This window comes from Alligator sinensis, unplaced genomic scaffold, assembly GCF_000455745.1.
Source record: "Alligator sinensis unplaced genomic scaffold, ASM45574v1 scaffold982_1, whole genome shotgun sequence".
In the NCBI taxonomy this organism is placed as follows: domain Eukaryota; kingdom Metazoa; phylum Chordata; order Crocodylia; family Alligatoridae; genus Alligator; species Alligator sinensis.
In genome coordinates, this window is record NW_005842470.1 from 198,734 (window position 1) to 217,143 (window position 18,410).

Below are 18,410 nucleotides of genomic sequence, written 5' to 3' on the forward strand. Positions count from 1 at the left end.
GGAAAGAGAAATGTTCTTTGTACATATGGGGACAGTAACAAGCAAGTCTGAGAGTGATGCAGTGCAGGGCAAAGCGTGGTATCATCTGAGGAGGCAAAAAAATAAAGCAGGAATTGATGGAGAAGACTAGAGAGAGCAGAGAGAGAGATGGCACCCTCTCTCCCTCCACACACAACACGAACTGGACAGGGGAAAACAATAGGACTGAAAACACCTCAGTAGAAAAAATACGCACTACTAAGTACCGACATTCAAAAAGCCCAAGCCTGAATCAGTTCAATCTTTGCAGGTTAGTTTAGCTTGCATAGATTGCACCAAGAAGCAAGTGAACAGACATTCACTTTTGATTCTGGAAATGCAGGAACATGCTTGCAGTGGCTCAGCCCAGAAGCCGGGGGGTGCGAAAGCAGCCCTCCCTTCCCTTCGGCAGTGGGCCAAAGGCTGGAGGAAAGCTGAGCTGAGGAGGGGGTGTGGCCAGGTCCTGGCAGGCTGACTGGGGAGGGGTTTACACCCCCACCCTGGCCTGCGAGGTCCCCAGTCGGGGTGTGCCTAGTGGGGAAAGAGCCCCTGCCAGGCATTTCTTCCTTTTAGTAGCAAACCAGGTGAAATGCCCAACAGGGACTGTTGTGCCCCTGCCTGGCAGACCCCAGGGGGGGATTAAACAACCCTTCCACCTCCCCATTTGCTTCAGGCTGCCACTGGGGCTGGCCATGCCCCCTGCTGCTTGAACAGTGAGTGGGTGGAGGATGCCTGACAGGGGCTTCTCCACCCCTGCCAGGCAAACCGGGCTGTGTCCCCAGCCAGATTTCTCACCCCCACCCCCTTGTCAGCCAACCCTCTCTGCTCTGGCTAGAGAACAGAGGGGTGGGGCCAAGCCTGCTCTGCTCAAGCAGACAGCCCAGCCCAGGGCTGCAAAGCATCCTAGGATGCTGGGGGACTGTGACTTAATTTGAACCACGAGGGGTCTGGGACAGAAGTTCCATAAACTGGTTTGACCTAAAGTAGTTAAGTCAGCTACTACATTCAACCAGGTTTATCTTAAATCAGTTTTGGCCATTTTGAAACTGGTTTATGTGCACTGAACTTCTGTTCTGTTATAGGTTTAAACCAGTGTCTGATCACTTAAACCAGTTTATGTATAACTTCTGTTCCTAGCCTAAGGGCCTGTGTCTCCATGGCAAAATGCATTGTTATACAGAGACATCCAAGCTGTCTTGGGCACTAAAGCAGTATAGGCATTGTTAATATGGCACACAGCCCAGGCTAACACCCATGTTAATCCAGGTGGAGTGCCATGCTAATGCAGTTATGCCAAGCCAGCTCAGATCTCTCTGCAAAACCCTACACTTTTCTGTACAGACATGCCCTGAAGAAAATTAATTTGAGAACCAAGCAGGAAGAAGAAAAATATTTGGAGAAAGAGGGTGCATCTACACAAGTATTTTAATGTGCGTAGACTATTTTACTACATATTAAAATGTTATATAAAAAAGCAACATTATGCTAATGCACAGTAAAATAGTTTACTGTACATTAAGCGTCACTAAAAAAGCATGCAAATGTGCTACTGCATATTAGCTCAGCCTAATGCACGTGAATTTAGTACCTCACATTTGGAGGTACTAAATTTAATGAGCATTAGAAAAGGTGCATCAATACACGTGTAGACATCCCCAGAGAGAAGGAAAAAGGGAGAGAGAGCGAGAAGGAAGAACACAAAGAAAAGCATGGTTAGAGAAAGCTGAACACAAAAGTGTTAAATAGCGTTATAACACTTGGGATGGGATAAAAGAGATGGACTGGTGGGGAGGAAAGGAGGAAAAAAACCCCAAATATTTTGCTGCTTACACAGAGCAGCCAAACCCCTTGGGTTAGCCCTGACTGTAATGAAAAAGAAACAAATGAAACACGCTGCTAACCTCAGAACTCCTCCTCTGTAGTAAGAAAGTATGAGTTCACTAATCATGCCTTAGAACAGAAGAAAATGGGACACTAATCTTCTGATACTGATGAATCACTGTGTCCATAAACCAGCCAAACAGTGCTTGGAGGTAACTTGGACAATAAGAATGAACTAAATCCATTGACATGTGCTCCCTCAGTAAATAAAAGGTTTTAAAAAAAAAACCCATTCCACAACATCTGACTAAAGCTAGTGAGAATCTCAGCCCAGAGAGGTCTTCTGGATTTGAGGTCTTTCACTGTTCAAATGGAAGCAAACTAAAATGAGAGCTCCTCCAAAATATGGTTTTGTTCTGAGCCTGTTTACAGTTTGCAGGACAGGGGCCTTCCAGGCTTTTGTAGGATAGAGATTCTGTAGGATAACACAGCTTCTGCATCCATGGCAGAGCAAAATCATGTTTTTTTTTTTCTTATTGACACACAGAAGGGGAAAATAAAAACAAGAAGATAAAGAGGACAATATTTTGGGCCTGATTTTTCTCCCATTTGTACTGGTTTTACAGGTACAAGAATGATTTGCCCTAATGAAAGAACAGAATCAGGTTACATTTCTTTTCAACATAAGCAATCAGTTTTTAACAGTACAGTATTTTAAAGTACATAAAGATACAGGTTTTACTTTCAGTGTCTTGGGTAATTATCTACGGTGCACACATACCTTGCAGGCTCACTCTGGAAACTGGTGGCTGACTTGCGGCAGGAGACCTCCTGTGGAGGAATAAAGAATACTCTATATTAATAGGTTTTTATTGCTTCAAATTTATTGTTCATATCATTGCAAAATCTCTCACTGCCTACACCCACAGTCTGAAATCCCTTTCATGCTTAGTGAGAATCCCAAATGACTTCAAAGTGAAATGAGTGCTTAGTGGATATTTTGCCAGCTGCTTCCAATTTAAAGAAAATCTATTCATCTCACGTCTTCTGGGCCAGAGTCCATAAATTATGTAAAAACATGTCGTTTCCAAAAGATATAACTACCATTGTCCCTCACATAAAGAGAAACCTGAGGGTCCCTTTGACCCATGGAGCGCTCAATTCCAGGTCCCTCTCCTGAAAATGCATTTTCTCCAACTGTTTGGACATAAAGACCTTAAGGTAATCTCAACTGGTACAGCACAGCACAGGGTGACATATATAATATCCAGGCTCATTATTGACACCTTTAGCTGTACCTAGAAGCAAACAGGGAGACAGTGCATTCATTAGAGCACTGTGCAATATGCTCTCTGAAACAGAGCTGCATGGCGTTTTTTTTGACAACTCATAAATTTGTCCTAAAAAAAAGTTACAGAGGAAACAAAATCTGTTTGTGAAATCTGGATGAATTCAGCAAACAGTTTTTCTAAAAAAATGAAAGAAAAATATGCCACAAAATGATTTAATTAGCATAAGAATCAAATGTTAAAAAAATTAAATATATATATATATACACACACACACACACACACACACGCCTATACACACACACACACACATTTTAAATTCTCTTTGCCTGCTTATTTTCTGGCCTCTAGGATTCACATTTTCAAGTTTTTCTCCACAACTTAAAGGAGATAAATCTTATTTTTCTAAACTGAAAGTCAAGATTCACTATAAGTCATTTGCCCAGGCAATGAAAGACACTTCTCACAGCCCTACATGGTAGCATAAGTAAAGGGGTTTTTTTCTCAGTGAGAGTAAGAGAAAAGCACTCCGAGAGGCCTGTGCTGAAAAAGCCACTCCAGTGCCCTCTGTTGCTGCTAGAAACCACAGGCAGCCACTTTTTAAAAAAATAAATAATTTAGGTTCTGCTATGTGTTGTACTATGTTGCTACTGGTTAATGACTGAAGAGTCATCCGTACCTGTACTAGTACCTGGGATTTAAACTGCATGTGTTGGGGAAGTGAATGTACACATTCCCCTCTATTACATCTGGACTCAACAGTGGTAGTACACAGGTTACTCTGCTTGTTCCCTAGGCCTAAGTAAATACAAACAATCAAAAAGCCCAAGGCTGAATCAATTCAATCTTTGCAGGTTAGTCTAAGCCATATAGGTTGAACCAATAAGCAAGTGAAAAGACATTCACTTTTGACTCTGGAAATGCAGCTACATTCCTGCAGTGACCCAGGCCAGAAGCTGGGGGATGCTAGAGCATGCACCCTTGCTCAGCTGGACCAGACAGCTTAGACCAAGGCTTGCCCACTCACCCTACAAGGGGGAGAGGGAGTTGTGGGGGAAGTGCAAAGCATCCTGGGGTGATGGGGGACTGTGAGTTAACTTGAATCTGGAGGGGACCTGGGACAGAAGTTCAATAAATCAATTCAACTTAAATCAGTTAAGTTTAATACTATATGCATCCAGGTTTATCTTAAACTGGCTTTGACCATTTTGAAAGTGGTTTATATGCACTGAACTTCTGTTATGTTACAGGTTTGAACTGGTTTCTCATTGCTTTTACCAATGTATGTGTAATTTCTATCCCTAGCCTAGGTGTGCCTGGGCTACCCAGCTCTTGAACCACTTTCCCTCCTTCCTATGGCAGTAGTGGGTTCAACACTCCAAGGCTGCTCTTTTCATCCAGGAAAAGGATCCAGCAGCTTCAGGAGCAGTTCTTTCCTTGATCCTCTTCAGCTCATTCACCTGGTCCCAATTCCTATACTCCCTGAGCAAGCAGAAGTGTGTACACGCAAAAAAGGTGAAATAAAGGAAAGCCAGCTGATCTGCCTGAAAGGATGCAGAAGACGTGGCCAAGGATGAGATACAATGGAGAGGGAAAAGACTTCATAAAGTTCTGAGGAACTTTCTTTTCAGACCCAAACTTTTGAAGACTTACTTGTTCCAAGCCCTGGAACTATTTACATGTTATTCACCTTTCTTTCAAATAGTGTTTGGGGTTTTTTTTTAATTATCCAAATTTTTCAAATCTACTGCCAGTCATTTTCTCACCTGACATTTTCTGGACAATTTTATTTGAAATAAATTACAGTGAAGTTCGCCATCTAGTTGCTAAGCCTTGAAGTACATCACAAATAATGATATGGGCAAGTATTTTCTACATACTAACAGATATTCTCACAATTTAGTCAGTTTTCCAACACTGGATGTCACTTCTGCTGACACAATATTATGTCTCCAAATACTCAAGCCTGCATTTTTGTATATATAGTCAATAACAGGTGCAAATATTATTAGTTAGGTCCATATTATTAGCGGTAATTAAATTTATAATGGAACCAACCAAGAATGGGGTCCAATTCTGATAAAAGCTATACAGACCCCAGGTAGAAGACAGCTGCTATCCCAGAAAGATTGTGTTACATTTGAAAAGCTTTTCTTGAAGTTCAGCATATGTACAAAGCTCAGGAACAGGTAATAGGTGAATAAATGTGCCTGCAAAAAAGGAAGCTGAGCTGAATTCAGCCAGAAAATCTGGCACCAAATGTGTGTGTATAATTCATGCACTTGAATGTAAATTTAATTAAAAACCAGAAGCTTACTTGCTTGATGTCCCATGCAAATTAGTCAATAATGTAAAGTTGTTTCTCACACTTCGTAAACTTGCCAGGACCTAAATTAAACAGAAATAAATATTGTATGATTCTTATAAACATGCACTTTTTCAAAGCATGCCTTAACATAGAACAATAGATGCCAATGTACTACCTTTCATTCACACGTGTATAAATATATATAGATATTTATACATAAGGTAGTACTATGTAGACCAAAAGAATATGTGAAATTTACCTGTGCAAAAGGTGTAACAATCAGGTCATCGCCATGTCTGATAAAAAACAAAAAAAGAAAAAATTGTAAAACATTTTGCATTTTAAAGAAGGCTTGTCAATATTTTAGTGCAGCATAATACATGTACACGCTCAAACTGTGTGATTTAAACATTCAACAGAATGTAATACTTAAATACACACACAGCAACCTCTTCATCAAGCATTATGCCCGCCTTCGATTTAGTAGTGCAAGTTTTGCCTGTTTCCAAATCAATGCATCAACCAAAGTGGGAGTGCACCCTGTGTACCCAAACACAATACGTACATGTTCAAAATTGGGCAGCCATGTACTCAGTTAACTTGGCTAGGCAAATTTGAAGGTTGGAATGAAAAATTTGCCTTTCACTGCTTATGAGAAAAATATAAATATTTATACCAAATTCGGTTTAAGTTTCAAATTGGAAAAAGAATGTTTTACAATGGAATCTTGTATCATATACCCTCATGACTGAAAACACAAATCTTTAGCACATGTACTTCTTCTTTAACATTATATAAACGGTTGCCCCTAATGGAAAGGACTCCTAGTCATAGTGTATGTTCACAGACAAAAAAATAACTCAAGCTGGAACAACTACCCAGGTTTTGGTAATACAAGGCAATAAAAGCCAGGAAATTTAAAGTTAAGGCAGCACAGTCATACTGTGATGGAAAGAAAAGCGTAACAGTCTCAGTAAAGGTCAGCTTTGAATTTCCTGACTTTTGTTGATTTGTGTTACACTCCTTAATGTTATTTAAACATTGGTTTTCGTCTGTGGTTTTTCATCATGGAAGATTAGAGGATATGTCCTGTGCAAAACTCATTATCTTCACTGTTTGTTTCTGGTAACTATTTATTTTATATGATCAACAAAATACATACTGAGGTTTGGGAAAGTGTTGTTTTTGTTCAGTTGAATACTGAACACAAACTATAACATAATAAACCCATTCATGTATATACATACTTTAGTATGCAGATTGGCATTGACTGATTATACTCACTATCTGTTTTGTCAAATGTTAAGATGCATGGTTTACATGAAACATAGTATTTACATAATTTGGAACTTTTACTGTCTCTTAGATAAATATTTACTAAATGCTAACAGTTGCTATACAGGCTGTCTTTGTAGGCATTTCTCATGTAGTTTGACCATCTTGCTACTGTTTATATTTCAATTCAATGTAAAACATTTATGATTATTATAGTATATAAGAATTTAACACTTTAAAAGAAAAAGTTAAAATTTATGGAGACTAACTTCTATTCTTAATGAATAAATGTATCAATCACGCCTTCAGATGCCTCACTTAGGTTGTAGGTGTACCTGTTACAGATAACAATGAAGATAACCAAAATTCTTAATTTCTGATGTAATGGTGTTTAGATATAATTTTCAGAGCTGAATTTATACCTTCTTACCTGAATTGTTTTAGAAATGTAATTAAAAGACATAATCATTTTCTAATTTGTTGGCTAAAAGTAGTTCCTAAGATCTCCATATTTTTTCCAGTGATACCTGGAAGTACTACCAAGGACTCTTAAAATGTTTATAAAAGTTCAATAAGCTTCAGTTCAAACACTACAGAAATTCTGAGAGACCCTTCATTCTCATTCAAAATGAAAATAGCTTATGTTACCTTTTCCCAATTTTAATGCCAACCCATTTTTAAACACAAGACCATTTGGTATGAAACCACCCTCTATCACAACGGGCAACTAGTGATGCGATACAGATACCATCCATTTAAGGTCAGCAGACTGAATTTGGCCATCAGTAACTGGTACTGGATGGCTGCCTCTTTGGGCAATGAAATGAAGCCATGTCCTACATAAGAATTCTCACCACAAAAAAACACCCCTAGGGCTGGTGCTAACTGGCACTACCAGCGGTAGTGTCTGAAATGAGGTTAAGAAATAGCTAGGCTTGAAAAATTAAATAGTCTCCAGTACATGAAATGACAGGAAATGAGCAGAGCAGCATGAGACTAAAGTTACTCCTATTGGCTACATACAGATATTTGGGGAGGTTAGAGTGCATTAAAAATGGCCACCCAATCTAACTTAGTTCACCCAGGTGCAGACCTTAGACTAGTTAGGTGTTTCTCCAAGTAAACTGTACAGAAGTTCAGGAAATTTAGATGGGTCTTAAATGGCTGACCCGCTTTAATTTAAGTGTACCTCTGCGGTAGTTTAACTTAGCTCAGGTTCGGTGAGACTGATTTAAATGAACTTCTGTACAGATCCCAGAGTGGATCCAGGGCTTGGAAAGCCCAGCCTCTGGCCTCCACCCAACGGCTGTGAGCTTTTCCTATCCTCTCCCTGGCATCAGGCTATTTTTAGCCCCCCTCCAGCCTCTCCCCTCAACCCCCAGACAGACAATCCCTCGCTGTGAACCAGCAAGCAACCCCCAAGCCTGCCAACCCCCCATCCTACAAGCTGCTCCTAGTGCCAGTTTTGTTAGTGTTTGTCGATGCCAGGAGCTGAGGAACTAAAAATAGCTCCCGGTCCCTGGGGGTGAGGAGAGGGTCCCCCACATTTCCCAACCCTCCCCGCCAGACCCTGTGAGCCTCCTGATCCTGCCAAACCCTCCTGAAACCCAACAACCCCCTATAGACCATGCCTGTCCCCCTAATCCTCCTCAGCTGCCCCAATCCTTCCCAGAGCCTGCTTGCCCCCTGATCCCCACAACTGCCCCCCTAGCCCTCCCATCCTGGCTTACCTTAGATTGGATGGCAATCTAACCTCTCCCTAACCGAATGTCTGTATGCAGCCATAATTTAGGACTGATCTAATGTAGTCAAACTGATCTACAGAAAAAAAACAACAACCCTTCAGTTTCGGGCACCTTTCCCCAGAAATGACATCACTTTAAAATGTACCTCAACATTTTTTTCCTCCTCTATACATCTTTAGAAATATTGGTGTCTTTGCCAAGTATAAGGCAGTCAGTTGCTGGGAAAATGTTAGCTACACTGATTTGGTGTCCCTTCTTCATTTAGGAACATGGAAAGGTCTTTCTAATGAGGCCAACTTTGCTGTTTATACATGCCCCCCTAACAAGCAAGCAAGAAAGGCATCAGTAAAACTTTAAAATGTGTATTTTAAAATAAAACTTGCAACTTGTGTAAAAAATGAAAGCTTTAACTAAATTTTGTATTGATCCTGTCTATCAAACTAGCTATCTAGGCTTTATATTCTGTTCTCATCTCTATAAAGTATTGCTAAACAGAATGTAAAAACAAAATATCATATGGAAGATTTTATATATTTTAAATCCAGATAAGTGATTCAGGTAATTAGGTTATAAGCAACAGCCAGTCTCATACTGAAAACAAACTGATTTACCTAGAAGTAAATCCTAGAAGTGCCATATTGTCAGACAGTGGTTTAGTATTGATTTGCAAAGCTCTCCTTTTAAGCGAAAGAGAAACGGGAAACATTTTTTTAACAGATTAAAACAGTGAGTCTTGAGGCTGGGTTGTTAATTCCTGATATACCTCAATTTGTATTGTAAAGCCATTTTGTCTCAGGTACTCTACCTATAGAAAATAAATAATTATTACCACTTGAGTGTGCTGAAAGTTGGCAAAGCATTTGGTCTTATTATCAAGTTGAATGATTTGCTGAGCTGGTACTTACTGTTCACTTGGAAGAGAAGAGTTCCTGGACATAGTCTTTGGTGATAAGTCATAGTCACTGTCCGATCTGTAGAGAAAGGATTCCCTGCGCTGGCTGTGGCCTGGAAAAGTGGTATGCAACACAAGTCCTGATGAAGAGCTGGCCTGGGGGTCCAAAGGACTGCAGCCTGGTGATGGGCCATTTTCCACATCAAAGCTATGAACAAAACACACAATGTTTTACACAGATTTCTTGATACACATTTTCAGAGTATTGTGCAAAACTCTTCGAATTCCCTTACAGATGGCTTTCGCATGGTGTAGTTCTGTCAAGCACAGGAGAGAGAGTGTTATATGTGCTTCTGGATGTCATTAGTGGCAATGTCTGTCCTGTATTGCACAAGTGGGTTAGAGAAAGGAGGAGGGCAGAGGGATGTTCTGCATCAGTAGGTATCTCTTTATACTCTGCTTGGTGGCTGCCTCTCTACCTCCAGCATTCCCTCCAGAAATTTTGCTGAGTTTGGACAGGATTTGCCCTGAATTAATGCATTTTCCTTCCAACTTCTCCCTTTACTTTCCATAGTCTGTCCTTTGGTTTCATCTTTGCTAAACCCAGTGTATACTACTTTCTACTCAACACACACAGCTGCTAGATTACTTCATCAGGCTCTGTGGTTTTCCTTAAATCTCTCTCTGTTTTATACCTGACACAGTTACAAAAACTCAGGACATTTTTACATGCGTTTTGGGATGCGACACCAGGCACTTTAATTAGTGAGCTGTGTGTCATGTGTATCAGCATCCCCACACTGAAAAAATGGAAGCTCATGGAACATGTTTTATTTCAAACTGCCCTGCCACCATTTTTTTAAGCGTGGGGACACACAGGGATGCTGATACACATGATGCAGAAGGCTGCCAAAGCACATCAATTTCCATACTTCAGCCAACTCAATTAATTGATTAATCAAGTCCACTCCAATGTGCTGGATTTCAGAGCAGGCAAAACAGCAGGCTCTTCGCACACGTGCTCCATCAGAGCAGGCTCCCCACGCACTTTTGGAGCCCCCAATTACCTGAACCTCAGCAACGATCCTGACAATACTATTGTCATGAACACCCTATAAATAAATAAGACATACAAGAGACCAAGCTGTAATAAAAAACCCCTGTGAATTCTTATTTAACAAGAATGGAAAATGAACTGAAGCAAGGCTTTACATAAAACTTTTCATCATGGCAGAAAGCTTACCAATAGGAAATATGCAACAGGAAATTGTCACTGAAGTAGCTGGATGCCAATCAACATGCTATTTTGAAGGTACTTATTTGTAAAGAAGTTGGAGAACTACATTATCCATATCCTGGTTCAACTCAGTAACTGCAGTCCCCGCTGCAGTCAACCACTGACATAAAATACTGAATTCATTGAGGATTATGATGGCTCAGCAGTTCTGGATGTCAGCTCATTTATTTAACTGCCTAATTCCAGGCATTCAAGTGTGAAGATTTTGGCCTGTAGTGTCATATACATTTCATAGCTTAACCATTATGCTGAATGCTTCTCTAGCTCATCAACCTTCACTCTTGGACTGAGTTTTTATTTTATTTTTTTAAGTAAATTTTGTCATGATTTCCATTATACACTCACTTTTGTATGGTTTTATAACTTCGCTGTTCCAACATGTGGTGTAAGTCACTTTGGACATTTTAGTAAGAGACACCTTACAAACTCCAGAAGTTAGCAGTTTGGCCCATTTTGGTTGGGCTTTTGGAACTCATCTGACTGATACAAATACCATGCGTGCTGTGATGTCCAAGCAAAGTCAAATGAAATGAGGATGAATTCAATCGGAATTTCCTTGCTTTTGTTAGGTCTCTGTCAAACCCAGATTTATCTCATAGGCCCAGATTGTATTAATCTTACATACAAATAGTAATACTGAAACCAATGGGCAGTTTTACATGTGCTCTGGGCAGAGCTGACCCGAACAGCGTGCGGGGCCTGGGGCAAACCAGCCCATGCGGGGCCCCGCTCCTGCTCCAATCCCACACACCCTGGACCTGAAGCATCGGTTGAGGGGTGGGCATGGTAGCGAGCAGCTGGATGTGAAGGCAGCGGTGGTGGCTCAGAGTCGCTCAGCTCCGCAGGGCCCTCCACAGCGTGGGGCCTGGAGCGGTCACGCCGATTCGACCCCCACTAGGGACAGCCCTGGCTCTGGGGGTGGGGAGGGTGGTGCTTTAATTAGAGCGGCTCCAAGAGCCATTCTAATGTATCTCGTGTATCAGCATCTCGTGTATCAGCATCACTGCACTTCAAAATGGTAGTGGGGGCACTTGTTCAATGAGCTTTACTTCGAGTACTCCTGCTGCCATTTTGAAGTGCGGGGATGCTGATACACGAGACGTGGGAGGCTGCTGGAGCATAATTACTAGGCTCCAGCAGACTTGATTAATCGAGTCTGCTGCACTGTGCTGTAATTACAGCATGTCAGAGCAGCCTCCTCGCTCATGTACAGCCACCCAGTGTGCTGATGAGCAGAGATGAACAATCATGTTACCATTAGTCCAGACCAGTGGTTTTCAACCTGTGATCCACAGACTATGTCTATGGGGTCCGCAAAAGATGACTACGATCAATCAAAAGTATGTGAATACCCACACTTACAATTCAAAGGGGTCCATACCTTCCATTCAAAATTTTTTAGGGTTCCACAAATGAAGAAAGGTTGAAAACCACTGGTCTAGGAGCAGATGAATTTAACTTGTTTTCATTGTTTCCTTTGGCTGCTTTCATGTCCTACAACTTCCTAGGTCAATCTTTTCCTCAAGTTTCATTGAACAATGATTGCAGCAATTTGAATAGACAGCACCTGTCTTCATTAGCAATGAAATAAGCATAAACTTTACAACAAATACTTATAAAAGTTTTGCTGGACCATCTCCTCTCCTATTTGCATTGTACATTACCACATGATATTTAACCATAAAGGTTAACAGCTCATTCTCTTAGAGAAGAACTATGGAGAAAACAGAGATAAAAGCAGTAATGGGTGCATGTAAATTGGACCAGACAGCACAAAAGGAGGATGGATCCTGCAAAAAGAACCTTGCACTTATGGGGTTTTTTCCAGCATTTATTTCATAAGCTGCTCCTTTAGAAAGCTGTTGTTCACTTCAAAATAAAAAATGAAATCTAATTGTATGCTGCAGTATGGTGGGTGACAGTAATTGTAGTCCCACCAGCCCATGACTCATCATAGCCCTTCCACGATGCCATTAAGAAGTAAGTAAACAATAATAAACATTGTTTAAAAACAAACAATACTTATTTTAATCATCCACCAGTGCATATGTCTAAACTGAGTATCTGTTTAGTTTTCTTACTGGAATCCTTCCCCGTATTCCCTCCCTGATGCTTGCTACTTCTATCTATCAGAATGTGCCAGAAGCTGAAAAGTAACTCTTGACAAGGGTAGATTGTCTTTCTATGGCTAGGGACAGAAGTTGTGTTTGTTCCAGGACAAGTTGTGCCTGGGTTTTCCCAAAACAAAAAAGTCCTGGGATTTGTGTGTACACACAAGGCGCGTCCAGACGAGCACAAATGTACAGTACGTGGCACCGCAGATCTGGCTGCATGCCACACACCACACATGCAGGCATTCTTTGCACTGCTACTTTGCAGCATGGGTGGGTTTTTGTTTGACCCTGGGAAATACTGGGTCAAAAAAAACCCATGCCAAAAAAAAAAAAGCAGGGCGGCACATGTGGCGGCAGCATGTGTCGCCCAAAACCGGAGCTTGGCAGGCCAGAGTCACATTCTGGCTGCTGGCCAAGCTCCCTGCTGCAGCTGCAGCTCCCAACGGCCCCCAAGGCCCCAGGTTAGGCTGCTGGGGCTATCACAATTGATGGTGACAGCCTCCCCTACCACACTTGGGGTAACCTGCTGTGTGCCAGAGTGTGCATGGCATGGGCGTTCCCCAGGGACAAGTAGCAGTGGCACCTTGTGCCGCTGCTACTTGTCCCTGGGGAAATGCACATTCCTGTTCATCTGGACGTGCCCACATTGTTCTTCTGTTGCCAGCCTTGGCCATTTTCAAGGGGCCTAGGCCAAGCTGCAAAAGTGTGGCTAAGAAGAAAGTCCCAAAGCCTGTTTCTAAGTGACCATAGCATAAACCTTTGCAGATGTAACAATTAGGATAGCCAGCAAAGTAAAGAAAGCCATCCACAGGTCTAACTAACCCAGTAATAAAATACAATTAAATAGGGGTGCACTGATAGAGACTTTTGGGGTCGATACCGATAGCCAATTTTTAAGGAGGCATATTGGTCGATACCGATCTGATTTCTGATACCAGCCTCGCAGCTTGGGCAGCTGCGTGCAGCTAATAAGCCTGGTGTGGTGGAAGGAGAGGGGGGAGGGAAGGGGCGTGGGGGGTCTGAGCAAGGCCCCTGTAGTGATGGAGGAGTGGGGTTGGGGCAAGCACTGCCCAGCCAGAGGAGACCGGGCATGGGATGAAACCACAGCTCATCTGGGGGGCGCGGGGAGGGGGGCAGTTCCCGAGCAGCTGTGTGCCGCTCATCCGTGAGCTGCTGGTCCAGCAGTTGCCTGCTCGTCCAGAGGCTCCTGCTGCTGCTCCCGCATCTGGGAAGGATTTGTGGGGGGGGCATGTGTCCTTGATCTGTGCAGGGTAGGGCAGGGTGGGACAGGGCACGCTGGGACCAGAGCTGCTTAGGGCTTTTCCTGGCCCACCTCTTCCCAGCCCACACAGACCCAGGGGTTCATGGCCCCCCCCCCCCCCCCCCCCCCCCCATGTATTAGATATTATTTTACTATAATAAATATATTTTTCTTAAGATGCTTAAATAATTAGTAAAAACAAAACGGCCTTGTCAGAGAAGACCATAAACCAAGGTAAAGAAGAATCAGGCTACTGTTGAACAGCAATCCACAATGGGGAAGGAAAGGAGATAAGAAACCCTCCACTTTTACTTTCCCAAGGACATAAATCTCAACTAATTGACAACTTCCAAGTCCACAAGAGATCTGGTTCAGTGCAGTTCCAAGAGTTTCAGTGAAACAAAAAATAAAATAAACAAAACCAATCCAAAATCATTTATTAAAATATTAAAACCAGCCATCTATAAACATTGGTTATAGGCTGGAGGAAAATTTGGAGAGCTCAGCAAATTCAAGAAAACCTGCTCCCGCCTTTCAAGTCTCCCCAGCCGGTATACATGAAAATCTATGTTGCGTTGTCATGGGTAGCCAGATAAACTTTGAGATAATGTTTGTTTTTATGTTTTAAAGTGCAAGCAAATAAAAGGTTGGGCTGTAGACTTGTTTCTGCCTCTTTTATCAGTAGCCTGTCCACAAGGTTACCTGCAATCTGGATAACACTTTCAATCAGAGTTGAGTGAGCAGTTGAATACACCGTCTGTTTTCTGCCATTAATTCAATGATGCAATCCCAGGACAACCATTCATACACACATTGCAATGTCCCAGGACAAACTGTTAACATTTCTTATCTCTTGAACTGTTTTACTGTTTGTCTCGGGACAATAAACTTGGACATCTGAATGATTGCATTTGTCTTAGAATAAATAGTTTGTCCTGGGACAAATGCCATGTTTCTAGCCTTTTCTCCTGCAAATGGCACCATGGGTTTTGTTAACTGCTGTATAAAATGTATAAATAATAAAGAAGGTACTACTAACTCATGACACATAAAGGCTTATAAAATGTGATACAACCAAGCTTTTGTTATCTACCAACCTTGGAAGACTAAGCCTTACAAGCCTACGGGAGCATGCTATTGCCACTGTTCTGCTGAATGTGGTATGGAACACAGGCGACTTTTCCCTTCTGGTCTTACTGCCATATTTTTAAGATTGGGTTTATGGTTATTTCTGAGATTTTAACTTTTAACACGTTAATTTTTTTCTGGTCTAATGAATACTAAGAATAGCAGTGCTAAGCTGCAGCAAAAGGAGATGCCTAAGAAACTACTAAGGCACTACTAAAGGGTTTTAAGGGCTTTTTTGTTGTTGTTGAAGAAAAGCATAATCTTCTTCAATATTTGTGAGGTAAGTTATGCATTTTGAAGAAATTAACTTACACATAGTAGGGATCTTTTTTGAAGCAGATAGATATATGGACATACAAAGAGATCCCAGTGAAAGTCAGGCTACTTAATAGATGTTGCAGAAAGCACAAGCATTTTATGGTGCAGAATGTAACTGTTGTTAGAAATGGACATGAACAAAAATAGATTTCCCAGTGGAAAATTTGGATTTACTAGTGTCCTCTTTCTATAAGTGGCTGCACAGCAACTATAGCTCCAGGCCTCCTTGAGTTTTTTCTAGTGATCTACATTCAGATCTGGAAGTCTGAATCAGGTCTGAACTTCGTGACTTCAGTCCATGTCTTGATCTTTTGGAATCTGCATCATCCCCACAGCTGAGCAATAGTAGAAAGACAACTACAGTGGTGACACATACCAGCTTGCCTTCAAAACTCTACGTAGTCTTGCTTTTTGCAAAAGTTTCAGTCTCTCCTAGATTAAAATTAGAATGCCTTTTCTTTACTAAGCAATGAGTCATGGTGTTTTCCTCCAACCTGTTATCTAGCTACATAGGATGTAGATGCAGGAATACCAGCAATCCCTAAAGTAACATCAGCCATTAAAGTATCAGAAGTACAAGCTGCAGAGTCTAGAGTGGCAATTTGTGCCAGAAGCCATTTTAAAGGACCTTTTTTATTTAATGTACCAAATATCATATGCTTATATGTTAACAAATGACTGATAAAACAGCAATTAAACAAAGTATTGCATGTGATTGGGGTATATATGAGGTTGAGGATTTGTATTTAAAGTATTTGTGTGCTTATTTCCCCACCTCTGTCCCTTGCTCCTCCCCTCCCCTCCGGCTTTTTTCCCTCATGCCTTCAGAAAGAACCTATTGAAGTAGAAATATGAGATCAGGATTTGCATTAGTCATTAGGTTCCTCAAGGCTGCAAGAATATTTATTTTGGTTCTTATGTTATTTCGGTCTTTAGAATAGCTCCTGAAGGTTTTGGGAAAGCTCACGAACAACGTAGACACAAAAATCAGAATAAAGATACTTCGTTTAAGAGCTTAAACCTCTATCTCGGCTACTAGCTATTCTAGGCTAGGGACAGAAATTACACATGAACAGGTTTAAGTGATCAGAAACTGGTACAGACCTGTAACAGAACAGAAGTTCAGTGTACATAAACCAGTTTGAAAATGGCTGAAACCGGTTTGAGATAAACCTGGTTGAATGTAGTATCAGACTTAATTGATGGAGCTCAAACTGGTTTATGCAACTTCTGTCCCAGACCCCTTCCTGGTTTAAGTTAAACTAGAGTCCCCCAGCATCCCAGCATGCTCTCCGGGCTGGGCTGTACTCTCTGTTCCAGCGGCGCAGGGCTGGCCCCACCCCTCTGCTCCCTAGCTAGAGCAGGGACAGGCAAGATTGGGGACATGGCCAGATGCTGGCCCCAGGAAAGGGGCAGGGAAAAAGTTTATTCCCCTCCTCCCTCTCCTGTCCCACCAGCACAGACTTGTCAGGCATTTCTCCGCTGGCTACTCCCGCGGTAGGAGTGTGGCCATCCCCAGCAGTAGTCTGGAGTGAACTGGCCAAGGAGGGTGTTTAATTCTCCCTTGCCTGTTCCACCAGCAGACCCAAGCCGGGGTCCACCAGGTGCTCCCCCCCTCACTGCTGCAGTGACAGGGGCACAGCCCCCTGAGGCAGAGAGTGGGGTTATTCCCCCCTCCACCTCCTCTGCTCCCGGGGGACCAGAGCCAGGGTATGCCAGGCCTGACTGCTACCACCACCAATTGCTCCCCATGTGGGGCGAGAGGTGGGATAAGCCCCCTCCTGTACCCTCTGCCAGATGCCATAGGGAGGGGGGAAATAACCCCTCCTTCCCCCTCACCTAAGGGGCCCTGCTGGCTGGCCTCTGTCCATGCCCCCACCCCTGTTGCTGGAGTGGTGAGGGGGCATTAACTGTGATGGGGGCTGCAGCCCCCGTCATGGTTTCCCAGAGCATGAGTCTCTTCCTGGTGGGAGGGCCATGCTGTGGGGCTGTCAGAGCTGCTGCAGTCTGCAGGTGCAAGTGGCAGCAGAGGACAGTGCTGCACAATGACTGAGCTCATAACAAATCTGATGTATGAAAAAAATGTTTACACTGGGTAAATACTTGGGGCTGTAGTATTATTAGTGGATGAACAAATAACAGCAGCCCCCCTGGCTCTCCAGGGACCTAGCAGACCTCCTGAGGCTAAAAAGAAAGGCCTACAAAGGGATGGGAGTCACCTCCAAGGAGGATTATTCTGCACTGGTCCGGTCCTGTAGGGAGCAGACCAGGAAAGCCAAGGCTGCAACTGAACTCCAACTAGCTTTAAGCATCAAGGACAATAAAAAGTCCTTTTTCAGATATGTGGGGAGCCGGAGGAAAAGCAGGGGCAACGTTGGACCCCTGCTGACCTATTAAATAGGTACTTTGCGTCAGTCTTTCATCAGTCCCATGGGACGCCCATGCCCGCTACAGGGCCGGGAAGTCCGGGTGAGGGTGATCCCCTGCCCTCCCTTAATGCTGACTTTGTGAAGGAACATCTTGAGAAGCTGGATACCTTCAAGTCAGCTGGCCCTGACAATCTTCACCCCAGGGTACTCAAGGAGCTGGCGAGCACCATAGCCCAGCCTCTAGCACGGATCTTTGAAAACTCTTGGCGCTCTGGTGTAGTGCCCGAAGACTGGAAGAAGGCCAATGTGGTGCCTATCTTCAAGAAAGGGAGGAAAGTGGATCCGGCTAACTATAGGCCCATCAGCCTGACTTCTATCCCGGGGAAGATCTTAGAAAAGTATATTAAAGAGGCCATCCTTAATGGACTGGCCGACGCCAACATCTTAAGGGATAGCCAGCACGGGTTTGTTGTGGGTAGGTCTTGCTTGACCAATCTCATTTCCTTCTACGACCAGGTGACCTATCACCTGGACAAGGGAGAAGAGATTGATGTCATATATCCTGACTTCAAAAA

At 42.7% G+C, this 18,410-nt stretch overlaps 1 protein-coding gene across 3 annotated transcripts in view; it reads right to left on the minus strand.

Annotated features, from left to right (window-relative positions):
- The window catches only part of PDE4B (phosphodiesterase 4B), a 352,002-nt gene that overhangs the window by 62,559 nt on the left and 271,033 nt on the right, over positions 1 to 18,410 (minus strand). For all 3 annotated transcript variants that reach the window (XM_014523291.1, XM_025212536.1, XM_025212537.1), the window contains 4 exons: positions 9,362 to 9,556; positions 5,696 to 5,732; positions 5,446 to 5,516; positions 2,621 to 2,670 (listed from right to left, as the gene is read on the minus strand). In XM_014523291.1, the coding sequence (XP_014378777.1) occupies positions 2,621 to 2,670; positions 5,446 to 5,516; positions 5,696 to 5,732; positions 9,362 to 9,556 (353 nt within the window). The remainder of the gene's footprint in view (positions 1 to 2,620; positions 2,671 to 5,445; positions 5,517 to 5,695; positions 5,733 to 9,361; positions 9,557 to 18,410) is intronic.